At 42.4% G+C, this 12,989-nt stretch overlaps 1 protein-coding gene across 1 annotated transcript; it reads right to left on the bottom strand.

The window, feature by feature from the left end:
• Positions 1-410: 410 nt before the first annotated feature.
• On the bottom strand, positions 411-7,921 carry LOC107502307 (aurora kinase C). Its single transcript, XM_016129378.2, has 9 exons — positions 5,731-7,921; positions 5,529-5,646; positions 5,362-5,401; positions 4,918-5,112; positions 4,435-4,573; positions 3,554-3,702; positions 1,451-1,625; positions 1,038-1,260; positions 411-451 (listed from the first exon to the last, which is right to left on the bottom strand). The coding sequence occupies exons 2-9, from the start codon at positions 5,575-5,577 to the stop codon at positions 411-413; spliced, it is 1,011 nt and encodes a 336-aa protein (XP_015984864.2). The 5' UTR covers positions 5,578-5,646; positions 5,731-7,921.
• Positions 7,922-12,989: the final 5,068 nt, after the last annotated feature.

Consider the following 12,989-nt stretch of genomic DNA (forward strand, 5'->3'; position numbering starts at 1 on the left):
TGAGTAATATTGCAGGGTTCCTATGAACCAGTTAATTTATTAGGAATTGCCAAATGTTTAATTGAAATATTAAGTCAAGAAAACTGATAAGAAGATGAAGCTAGAAAGCACAGAAGATGCAGCTGAATACCCATGAGCCAATGTCTTGGGACACTTAAATGACAGATTTGCAGTAGTAGGGCTGTGCATCTGAGTAGAACGGCTGAATTATTTATATTTAATGAGTGGGTCTGCGTATCATAGGGATATCATCTTGCATCTGCTGGACATTTCACACTGAGGAGAATGTAGAATACGGTGGCAGGAGTAACATTATCAAGGCAAACTCCATTTTCAGTCAGGAGCCACTGCAGTTACAATGCCTGCAATGAACAGAATACATATTTAAGCTTCTAGCTGAGTCTAGATGTTTACTCTAGTACAGTCAGCTTATCAAGGATGAAAGGAGCAACTGCAAGGGGGATACAAGGGAAGACTGGAAGAACATTCCCTAAATTGCTGCAAGCAGAGGGTGTGATTTCAGAAAAGGTGATGTTATATTTATTATTAGGGATGATTTCTTCTGATACAATCAGAAGATTACATACCACACAGATGTGAAATTATTTCAGAACTGGATGGCACTGATGTAAAGTGAGACATTTTACCTTGAAGACAGTCAAATGTTGGATGTCAGTATAAAAAGTGAAGCCTCTGGGTTTATCAGAGTCCTGTTTTACAAATGGCGTACTCCTGAAAACACAGGAAACAGTAAGATGAGTCTAGGAGTCACTGTGATAGAAGGCACATTATTCACCACTGGGGTGCTTATCTGCAGAAAGTAGTCACTAGTTTTCAAGGAAGAGTGGTTAAGTCGCCATCCTTGGGGGTTAGGAGGGGTATCATTTGGGGCCCCTCTCATGGAAAAGAGTTCTACAGAAATAATGAGTCTACCCAGTTACACACCAACTTCACAAATATAAAGACCTGGTACAAAATGATTCAGCTTTTATTAATTAGCATCTTATATTTTAAAAGAGAAGAAACAAAAGGCAGACGAGCTAGCAAAGCCAGGAGAGCTCCCTGATCAAACACGAAGGAATGGGTGGACAGGGAGGCCTTTTGAGCAGATGGAAGCAGCACTCTCTGAGAGTGGGTCTGAACCCAGGGGTGCTGCAGGATGTGGGCCAAAGGCAGTCGCTCCAAGGGCTGGTATCTGAGGAGCTTGCTGATCAAGTTCTGGGCCCCCGAAGGGAATGATGGAGGAAATCTTACATCAACCTGATTAGGCCAGAAAAGAAACGAGAACTGTGGTTGTTTTCTTTGATCCGTGTTCTCTCTTCTTGGAGAAGGATCAAGGCACTGCTCTGGATCTTAGTAAACAAATTTCATGTGTGTCCTATACTCTGCAGGGCCCACCAGCCACCAATGACTGGCTCCCCCATGAATGCCCAAAATGTGGCCATCTCACCTGGAGGATGCGTCTGCAGGTCTCAGAGTGGGAGGTGCTCTCAAAGGGTGGACTTCCCACCAGCAGCTCATAGCAGAGCACCCCAATGCACCACAGATCCACCTTCTCATTGTATGTTCTCCCTTCAATCATTTCTGGGGGCAAGTAGTCCAGAGTCCCACACATTGTATTTCTCCTGGAAGAAGGCAGAAAGAGAAGTGAGCACTGTGCAGAGGCCCAGAACAAGGGAAACCCCTCTTCCCCAGCTTCTAGTGAGATGGGAGACCCTAGGAAATCCTGGGAAGTCCCTGCCCTAGCAGAGTTTGGAAACACCAAGTTTTAATATGGATCAAGGTTCAGGGAAGGGAAGTACTGGGACCCACCATTTACATACTTTGGAATTAGTCATATCATTATTTAGCTCATGATCCAGGTGTTTTCACAAGAATAATCTGGGCATCAAAGATTTAGAACAAACTGATGGTGCATCACAAAAGATCAAGTAAATGAATTATGATTTATTCATACAATAAACTTCCTGGAATCATGAAGCAATAGTTCTTTATTTACATGGAAACTTATTGATAAAATAATATGTTATCAGAGATCAAAAAATAAAAGATATAGTTGAACTACATTCTTTCAGTCTCCAAATACATATTAAACACATGCATTTGAAAAAGGTAGTCCAAAAAGGCAGCACCTGACAACGGGGAGAGATGCATCTCAGAAATGCATGATTAGGCGATTTCGTCATTGTGTGAACATCAGAGTGCACTTACACAAACCTAGAAGGTATAGCCTACTACACACATAGGCTGTCTGGTGTAACCTATTGCTCCTAGGCGACAAACCTGTACAGTATCTTATACTTATACAATGGTATTTGTGTATCTAAACATTAAAAAAGATACAGTAAAGATACAGGATAAAAGATAAAAACAATGGCACACCTGTATAGGGCACTTACCATTGAGCTTGCAGGACTGGAAGTCACTGGGTAAGTCAGTGGGTGAGTAAAATGCAGAGTGAGTATGAAAGCCTACGATATGACTGGACACTACTATAGGCTTTCTAAATACTGTACACTCAGTGGGGATACTCACCAGTCAGCCAATCTTCTGTTTTTCCTTTGCTTTGCTATTTTAAAAAGGAAAGAAGAAAAAGGATTGCATCTTCACTTGCATAATTCTGCTGAAATAATTCAGAAATATGTCCATGGTGGTTTACTTGGTTTTCTTTTTTTCCATCATAAATTTGCTTATAAGCAGATAATGCACCATGAACATTCCTCTCTACTAATGAATCTTCTGTGTTAGAGTCCATGTTTTCAAATTATTTAAGGAGCTCGTTGAGGTCTAAAAAAGCTTCTGTTAAACCCTTTTTGTGAATTTTCTTCAGGGTTCTTCTTTCTCTTCTGCAGCATCCTTTGCTCTTGCCTCTTCTTCAGCTATAAGCTCCTGCACCAGTTCCATCAATTCATTCATCAGTTCCTCAGCAATCCCCTCCAGGAGCTACTCATTGCCATCCTCATCCATGCCCAGGGTAAAGTTGTTTGCCATCTAACCCACAGCCTTGTTGATTTTTGCAACCTCATCATCCTTGGCAAATTCTTTGAAGTCCTGGATGAACCTGCTGAGTGTCTTACCATTCATACTTTCCTTGATGACATCACCCCAAGCCCAAGCAAGGTTCTTGATGCAGTCAGAAGTAATCCTTCCAGAATTGCATCAGTACAGTATAGTAAATACATAAACCAGTAACATAGTAATTTATTGGCATTATCAAGTATTATGTACTGTACATAACTGTACGTACCATACTTTCATAGGACCGGCAGCACAGTAGGTTTGTTTATACCATCATCACCACAGACTCGAGTGATGCTTTGCATTACAACATCATGTTGGTTGTGTTGCTAAGATAGGAATTTTTTAGCTCCATGATAATCTTATGGGACTACCATTGTATGTGCGGTCCATCGTTGACCAAAACATTATTATACAGTGCATTACTGTATTTAAATAGAAACTTAGGTTTTTATCTGGATCTTACATGTGGAATGTATTAAATCAGTTCATTCCTAACCAGCACCCAGGCCTACCCCACTACCACCTGACCTACCTCAGAGAGGGGGTATGCACAGACCAGCCAAAGTCTGCAATCTTCACCTCACCCCTGAACCCCAGCAGCAGGTTTTCTGGCTTAATATCTCTGTGACTCACCTTATTCTCGTGGCAGTAGGTCAGAGCATCTGCCAACTCTTCCATTATCTGTGTGAGGCGAAAAAAAACAGTCTGAGATCAAAACTGTCAAAACTACTGAGGTAAAAATACTCATCATGCATTTTACAACTATAGTAGAATCTTTTATTTCCTGGTAACCAACTCCATTACCTCCTTAACAGCACCATAATTTTTGGTAGGGAGGATTTTCACTTCCCCGTTTTATGTGGTCGCGTAGGATGGATGCTAAAGGAGACATAAAGTATGCCCCAGTCGTAGCCAGACATAGGACTATACTAAGCCAATCAGATGATCTCCCATAGGACTTGAGGCCCAAGGAAATGATACAAAAACAGGAGGAAAGCCAAACGATCAATCATTCTGGCAGCAAGATGACCCAACCATTCTGCTGGGATGATCACTGCTCTGGATCACATGGAGCCCTCTAGAAATCTCGTTTCTTCTTTCTAAGACAAGTTCCACTCATTTATTCAGCAAACTCCCTCACAGCCTTTCAATATGTTTCTCTGCATAGGCAGTGGAGTTAGATCCTGTTGCTTACAACCAAAGAATTCAAACTTATACACACTACTTATTAATATTCTGGGGATTATTAGCATAACCAAATGTGAAATTTTAAGATATATATGTCACTATATAAAATTTATAAAATTCAGATTTTAAAAAAGCAATTCATGAGAGCCATATATAGTGACCTCCCTCCATCAGCTTACAGTAAACTCATGGACCCCAGGGCCTCAATCCTCCACCCCACCTTACCATGGCTGTACGCTGCTCATCTAATGTCTGGCTCTTTTGCAGCTCCTGGTAAAGCTCGCCACTTGGAGCATATTCTAGAATCAGGTACATGCGGTGCACATCATGGAAGTAGTTGTACAGGCGGAGGGTATTGGGGTGTCTGAAGGAGACATGGAGGAAGGGTCAGACTCCTCCGTGAGTCCCAAATCGTGATTCTGTGACTGGTCACACAAAAAGCAAATTGTGCTGGGACCAGACTAATAACAGCCTGATCTGGGAGTGCCTGAGGGGAGAACAGGGAACAGGCATTTAGTGTGTGACAAGAGGAGCTTTACATGGTTTAATTGTAACAAACCAGAGAAAAATCTTTAAGGTGGAAATAAAAGGCCTATTTGGGAGTTGTATTAGGGGAAATGCTGGGTTTAGATGTCACAGATGGACGAGGCTACAGAAGAACAAGCATAGAGAACCAGTGTGGGACTCTCATGCAGAAACTGTCCTTACTGTAGATGCGACTGGATTTCAATTTCTCTGCGCAGCTGATGTTCCATTCCTTCTTTCTCTATCTGGGATTTGAAGAGGACTTTCAGGGCCACAATGAAATGGCTTTCCTTGAGCCGAGCCAGGTACACATTCTCAAATTTTCCCTTGCCCAGAGGATGCCCAATTTCAAAGTCATCAATTGTGAGTTGCCGCAGCCTGACAGAGGAAGAAGAAAAAAGCTTCAGTTTGGAAGTGAGGTGGAGGGAGAGAGGGACCCCGAACGTTCGCCTTCCTTTTCCACTTTCCTCTCGCTCTGCCCCCTTTCTCTTCTCAAGGGCCCAGCCAGGGTGTCTGGTCAGCAGCTCTCAGTCCCATGAGCCAACACTTCACACTCACAGCTTGCTCTTCACCTCCTCTCCAACCCACTTCCCTTCCTTTTCCAGATACAACGCCAAAGGCACTCACGTCGTGGGCACGCTGGGCAGCGTCTGGCCCTCTGCAGCAGCTGAAAAAAAAAAAAAAAAAAAAGAGCTTTCAACATTTTCTTCTGTGTCCTCTCCTATCCCCGACGAATGGTACCAGGGCTTTTTTCTCAACCCTCTTTCTCTGGTCCTGGTTCTTCTTCCTCTCACCCGTGGGCTGAGCATTGTCGGACTTCACCATAGCTTGTGAGTGACTCATGAGAAGAGATGGTGAAGAAAGGTCGCCTTCCTGTGCCCTGTGGAACTGGATGTGCAGGTCCGGGTAATCCTAAAGAGCGGAAGTAACACTTAGGATGACCTGCTTCTGCGGCGGCCTCGGGCACCATCTGGGGTTCCTGAGTAAATAACTCACCAGCCCAGGAAATGCTGAGTTGGAGGAAATCCCGAGGGCCACTGGCCAGGCCTTTCATATTACGCTCCCTGCCCCATTGGCTGAGGGGATAGTTACTGAGCGATTCCCATTGGTTTTAATTTCTGTCCAATAGGGGAGACAGAAATGAGAGCTTCCGTTCTGGAGATGAGGGTGTTGGGCCAATGAGACAGCAGCACGTGAAACCAGAAGGAGGCGTGCTTGCGGCCGCTGCGGATCCCGACTGCACGCTGGAAGGGAAATCCTGAAAAGGTTCGCAGAGGCTGTGGTGGAAGTGGGGTTCAATGAATGAGTACATACATAAACGTATGAGTGAGTGCACACATTCAGGATCTAAGTGACAGGTCGCATGTATGAATAAATATAAACCAACCGTAGGAAGCTTATGGGGCTCCTTGTGTAGTTGGAAAGCTGCAAAAACGCGTGCGCCCCCAAATGTTCCCTGCTTGGACGGCGTTTCTAGTTCAGGCCATTCCACAGGGTCCTTTTTCACGCACATACGGGAGGGCTTCCCCGAAATTTGTGCCTCTGTCCCCTATATCCTGTGCTCGTGCTCTCCCCCCAACACACCTATTTATTTGTTTGGCATATACAGAAGTTTCTAAAACATTTGAAATTGAATTCCTTTAGAGAGGCAACAGGATAAATTGTTGGGGAAATATAATCAAAAAAGAAAAAATCTCCCAACCCAGAAAACCTGTCCACAGAGATAGTAGACAAATAAAGCAGTTTATTATTGACATTCAACCAGAATATGATGCGCATCACAAACACCCACTAACAAATTGCAAAGATAAAAATAAACCTCACCCTTTTGTAGAGCCAAGCAGACACAACCTATTACATAGGTTTTCAAAATAAATAGTAATTAATGTTCAAGTGTGAAAACAAGATAGCACCATTCATTTGTTACACAGCTCACCCAAAATTTCACCTGGTAATTGGGGAGACTATTTGCCATTACTTTGGTTTTCTATAAGAGAAAAAAAACTTCTTATTTCTTTACACACAAAGGTAGTTCTGCAGCTTGGAGCAAGGTATCCATTGCAGTTCGGCTCTTATCCTCCCATGGAAACTAAGAGATAGGCATACTATTTCATTTGATGTCTTTATTTCAAAGAGATAGCTCCTAGGTCTTTTGAGAAAGACATTCCTCAGTTGGGAGAGTGCTAGGATATCTGAAGAAAAGCAAGAAAGCTAGTGTGGCTAGGGCTGCCTCTGCAGAGATTAGAATGGTTGGAGAAATTGGAGAGATAAATGGAGACATTGTATAAAGTCGTGTTGCATTGTAAGGAAGCTGTACTATGTAATATGTAATATATAATGTGTTCCAAACCTGTGGTTTGTTTAACAAGGTAAGACATGCAGACTTGGAAGTGATTGTCATGAAGGAAGAAGTTTATGCTCAGATCTCTAACAAGCAGTAGTCAGGGCACACACCCAGAGCCATGTAGGGTAAGCACCAGGGTTGGTCAGGGGGCAGAAGCAAAGAAAGAATGACCCAGCACCTTTACTGTCTTTTCTGCAGAAAAGAGAAGGCAGGCCAGATAAACAGCTTAGGACTGGCTGGTTTGAAAATATTGTAGGGCTTTGGGGCTTTAGAGGTGTTGCTGGTACATGGCCTTGGAGTTTTAGGGAAGAGGAATATTGTTTCCTTGAGTTTAAGAGTCAGACAGAGGTGGTTAATTTTCAGATGAATGGCAGGTCTTGGGCAAGTTGTTTGCTGTCTCTAAGAACTGACAAGCCCTGGAAGGGGCAGTCTCCCTCTAGTCAAGGAGGCCTCAAATGCCAGAGTAAGAATACAGAAAAATATATATATATAGTTAGTACTGTGAAATAGGTAGCCCTTGATGTGATCTGCTTTTTGTGTTAAAGGGTCAATCTGGGTGTTGTGTGGAAATTAGAGTATCGGAGGGACAAGAGAGGAGGAAGGAGATCTGTTAGGAAGTTCTCACTGTTTTCTAGATATGTGAGCAAGGTTACTTAAACCAATGTAGTGTGAAGAAGGTTGCTTAAACCAATGTCGAGACAGGGGAGGTAGTTTATCACAAAGTACGAATAACAGTTGATCAAGGGGATGAGTAATCAAATTAGTACAAAAATATGGATATTTATCTATGGCCATGCTACCCTGAATAAGCCTGATCTCGTCTGATCTCGGAAGCTAGAGTCAAGCCTGGTTAGTACTTGGATGGGAGACCACTTAGGAAGACCAGGTGCTATAGGCATAAAAAGTAAAAAGAAAAATTAGGGATTGTAAGATGACAAGGTCCTTGCAATCTGTGTGGTCAACCAAGGGTTGCCTTGCCTAAAAAAATTTTTAAAATATATGGATATGGATATAATGGCTTTTCTAGGATGTTTTGATTGTTTATTTAAATCTAGCCAAACCCCATACTGCCTCCTTCAATGTTAGGCATATTCCCAATGATACTATAGTGTACCTATTACAGAAACACTTTATTATATGTAGATGCTCAGGCAAATATGGCTGTTTTCATGTAACAGAGCTTAGACCAAGGTCCAGGAGGGTAGACTATACAGGAAAGTGTTAACTGAACAGGCCATAGGTTCTCAAATACTACACATTCCAAAGAAAAGACTTGCACTTGACCAGCCCCAGGAAGACCACTTCTGATTCCTTGGAATATCTTGCCTGGGAGGAGTGATTTTTATACCTGAGTCTTTATCTGTTTAACCAGGTAATTTATGCTAACATGTGACTCGTGGTGAATGGTGGTTTTTGTATGCCTGAGGGCCTGGGCCACTGAGCCTTCTGTGGATACTGGAGACAGTGTCCATGGTCAGCCACATAGGTATTGCATGCCTCAATAAAAGAAATATCCGTGGACATGGAAGCTGGGGTGAGCTTTCCCTCACTGGTGATACTTGAACATGTTGTCACACATCTTTGCTGAAAGAATTGAGTTCCTGTGTGACTGCATTAGGAGGAGACACCTGGAAGCTTGTGCTTAGTTTCTCATGGACTTTGCCCTACATGGCTTTTCCCTTTGGTGAGCTTGATCTGTGTCCTTGTAATAAACTGTGACCATGACTTACAATTTATAAACTGTAACCACCTCTCCTCTTCTCTTCCCTCCCCTCTCCTCTTCTCTTCTTTCCTGAGTCTTGTGAATCCTTCAAGCAAATCATTCAGCCTAAAGATGGTCTAAGGGAGCAAAAAACCATGAAGGGTTCTTTTGAAAAAGAAACATTATGATCAAGATGGGTGTTCTAATAAAAAGTTTCCCTGAGGAAGTGCTATTTGAGGTGAGATGTGAGAGATAAGCACTCACTTGCTGGCCAAAGTAAACCTGTGGCAGGTGGGAAAAAGAAGGGAAATAGGAAGCGAAAAGAGCTAAGTGTTATGTAAGAGAAAAGGTAGTAAATTAGGCATGTCCCACACCAGGTAAGCCCTCATGGATGGGCCAAAGAAAGTCACAGAATACTAAGGGTGTAAATGCTTGGGAGGTGAGAGAGTAAAGTGCATCATTGAATCTGAACTGTATCTCTGGCTTCAGTGTGGAGAATGGACTGAAGAGAAAATATAGATAAAAGGAGACCCAGCTAGTAAGGTAAGGTAGTAGTGATGGTATGGTCTAGAAAGGAAATGGTGGATTAGACAGAAGGGGACAGACTTAAAAGGCATTTATGAGGTAAAATTGGCAACTCTTTTTGACTGCACCTGGAGAGTTGAGGAAACAGAGGTAACCATGCTGAGTCAGAGATTTCTATCTGCAGTAACTAAACACTGCCGTGTAGCACTGAGGAAACACTAAATGGGTCAGAAAGAAGGAGAGGTGGGAGCCATTTTATGAATCCAAGTCTTTGGAGATTGTGGTATCTTTGAAACAGACAAGTGGGAATGGCAAGAGATGATCAAGTAGTCCGGTCTAAAATTCCAAAAAGTCAGGACCAAAAAAATAAATTCCATCATGTTCAAAAAAGAAAGTAACTGAAGCTAAGAATGCAGATAAGCCCTGGGAGAGACCACAGAGAGAAAGGAGTCTGGGAAAACTTTTTAGAAATTTCAAAACTCTGAGTGGCTAGAAGTGGATGAGTCAGCAAGGAGAAATAAAAGAGAGATGAGGAGGGTGATGTTACAGAAGCAAGGTAAAGGAGTGTATTTCAAGAATGGAGTGATCAGTGGGATCAAGTTGTCTCAAACACAAAAAAGGGCTTAAAATGGATAACCGTGGGAGTCACTGCCAACATGGCCAGGGTGGAAATGGAGGTGGCATTGTAACAAGGAGGCTTATAAGTCAGGGGGGCTCAGAAAGAGGACTAAGGTAAGAAATAATGGTGAAGTGGAAATATTGGACAGAGGGGAAAACAGCACCAAGTGGCTCCTCACTTAAAGGCAGAGAGGAAGCACCAGTGACAGTTGGAGAAGCTGAGATGTAGGAAAGGTCATAGTTGTGATGTCTGACACTCAAGCCAATGTGCAAGGACAAGTCAGAAAGGGTGATTGACAAAAGAACATGCAAATGAAAAGTAGACTTACAGGTGATTGAGATGACAGGTAAGGCGAACATTGGGTGGAGACTCTAGATGGGGAAAAGGGGTGCTAACTGCTTAAGTGGGACTCCAAGGTTCAAGGAGAGACACAGTGAGAAGGGAGCACTTAGAATGTGTGAGGACTTATACCTGAAAGCAGGGACATGGAATGGAACTAGGAAGAACTAGAGTAGTAAGCAGAAATGTTGAAAGATGACACAGCCACCAATGCCTTAAGGGGTAAAGAGAGTGACAGAAAATGGATGTGAAAAGGAGGATAATTAAGAAAACATGATGTAGGCAGGATGTGGAAACAGTGCACAGGGAAGCATTTCTTCCTTCAAACCTCAAAAAGTTGGAGAAATGATATATAGGGTTTTCGATGTTGCCACTAATGATTTTGCAGCCCTCACTTAGTTTTTGGTCCTTATGAGAAGTGTGGGGCTTTGACAATGACACATGGAACAATCCTAAAATACCAACCCCACAGGAAGTAACAGATCTAACACGATGGTTCTGGAATGCCTGCTTTCCACCTGCTTACATGGGTAGCCCTCCTTGGCATTGCTTCTTCCTCTGTCCATGGCTTATTCCAACTTAAAGATCACATCTGGTTGGGTGTATTAACACGTCATTGTTTGGAATGACCTGAAAATAAATGGCTGGTTTGTTTTGCAAAATTCTTGGTATTTATCATCTCATTAATGCTTTCAGGTGTATTGTTTTAAAATGTAGTTTTATTATATGAGGCCAACAGATCAGGAGACAATTGCCATTGAAGATACTCACAGTTCCCCTAAGAGGGCCTGCCATGCTCCACAGGAGAAGCACCAGAGAGAGGTCAAGAGGCAGAAGGAGGGTGGGCGGGCAGGGACCACACTGTCACTTCTATAGGGAGTGGACAAGGTAAGCAGGCTAAGCAGGTTTAGGATTAGCTAGTTTGAATAATTTCAATAGGTTCCCTAGTGTATGAACTGCTCCAATGGCCTGGTACCTGGTACTGGGGTGATTAGGGAAGAGTCTTGATGTGGGAGAACTTGTTAAAGGCAGCAGGTGAAGGGTGTGGTCTCTGGATTGGTTGGTTTGCATGTGAAATGCACACTGACAGGAGACCCCTTTGCTACCTCTAGGAATTAGCCCTGGGAGGACAGGTGTCTTCCACTATCTGCAAGGTCCCAACCAACATAAACCTCAGAATAAAAACACATGCTTAATACATGGATAGTTACAACAAATGGAAGCAGAGTGGAGAGAAATTTTTCAGTCATCCAGCAGGGAAGAATAAGGCCAGAAAGCATAACCAGGTAGCCTGACTAGAGGGCTCATGCTCATCATTGCGCATTTCCAATTTAGCTGAGATGATTCCATTGTGAGATGTGTAGCACACCTGTGAGCAAACATTACAAATCTTCAACCCTCACAACTCAAGGATGACACCACCGAGCATTCTGGAGGTACCTCAGCTTTCCACAACCGAGACTGGGAAGATGGTCTTAAGATGGCCTGGAGCAAGAGTCCAAAGAGAGCTGCACACACTCCCAGACACCACGTGCCTGCAAGTCTCCAGCATCGTGTCCTACAGAGGACCCTCCCAGCAAAACTCACACTTGAACCGCAAATGCGACTGAGCTGAAATCATACACTCCTCAGTCTCAAGCACTGAATGATGCACCTTTTCCTTGGCTGTTTGTTGAAGCCAGAGGCTAAAAGTATTAATGGCAGGAGCAGAGATGGGAATTGTTGATACATGTGCTATAGAAACAGAGCACTGATAATAATAATAAAATAATAAAATAATAAAAATATGCAGAACTATATTAATATCAGATAAAGTATGCTTCAAAGGCAAGAAAATGAACAAAAGTAAAGAGACATATGATAAAAGGGTCAATACACCAAGATGACATAGCAATCTTAAATGCACATGCATCAAACAACACAGCTTTGAAACACATGAAGTAAAACCTAACAGAAATTAAGACAAACACTTCCACAACTACTGCAGGACTTCAACACCCTTCTTTCAACTATCGATAGAAACACTAGACAAAAGAAAACAGCAAGGATGTCGAAAATCTGAATAATATCACCAACAGGATCATGTGGACATTTACAGAAAGAAAACCCACCCAATGACAGCAGAACACACATTCCTTTCAAGTAGCCATACAGAACATTCAAGAAGATAAACCATATCCTGGGTCATAAAGCAAACTTCAACAAATTTAAACAAGCCAAATACAAAATAACCAGAAGTCAAAAACACAAAACGAAAAACCAGGACGAAATACTACGAACATTTGGAAATAAAACATACTTCTAAATAATCCACAGATTAGAATTCTCTAAAGGAATCAAGAAATATTTATAACTGACTGTTGTAACTGAAACACATTAAAATAAAGCTAGAACAGTGCTGTGAAGGAAATTTATAGTACGGTTGACCCTTGAACAATGCAGGTTTGAACAGCGTCGGTCTACTCATATGCAGAAATCTGCCCTGCTCAAGGGCCAACTGTATTTTTGATCCACAGTTGGGAATCCATGTATGGAGAGAGCTACTAGTTATATGTGGATTTCAAGCACGTGTGGGGTCAGTGCCCCAAACCCTACGTTAGTCAAGGATTGACTGTACTTCTATTTAATTTATCCAATGTGAAATAGGTACTCTCAATAGTTCCTTATTTACCCAGATCAGTAGTTTTAGTACCATTCAAGAAATTAGAAAAAAAACTTCAACAAAA

The sequence above is a fragment of the Rousettus aegyptiacus genome, unplaced genomic scaffold (assembly GCF_014176215.1).
Source record: "Rousettus aegyptiacus isolate mRouAeg1 unplaced genomic scaffold, mRouAeg1.p scaffold_m13_p_14, whole genome shotgun sequence".
In the NCBI taxonomy this organism is placed as follows: Eukaryota; Metazoa; Chordata; class Mammalia; order Chiroptera; family Pteropodidae; genus Rousettus; species Rousettus aegyptiacus.

What these genes read in the sequence shown, in the direction of transcription:
- LOC107502307 (XM_016129378.2), bottom strand. Translation starts at nt 5,577, where the DNA reads ATGAGTCACTCACAAGCTATGGTGAAGTCCGACAATGCTCAGCCCACG. An exon ending in GAAATCCAGTCGCATCTACA is followed by an intron (nt 4,574 to 4,917) that starts GTAAGGACAGTT and finishes TGTCTCCTTCAG; the next exon opens with ACACCCCAATACCCTCCGCC. An exon ending in GTGCATACCCCCTCTCTGAG is followed by an intron (nt 1,626 to 3,553) that starts GTAGGTCAGGTG and finishes GCCTTCTTCCAG; the next exon opens with GAGAAATACAATGTGTGGGA.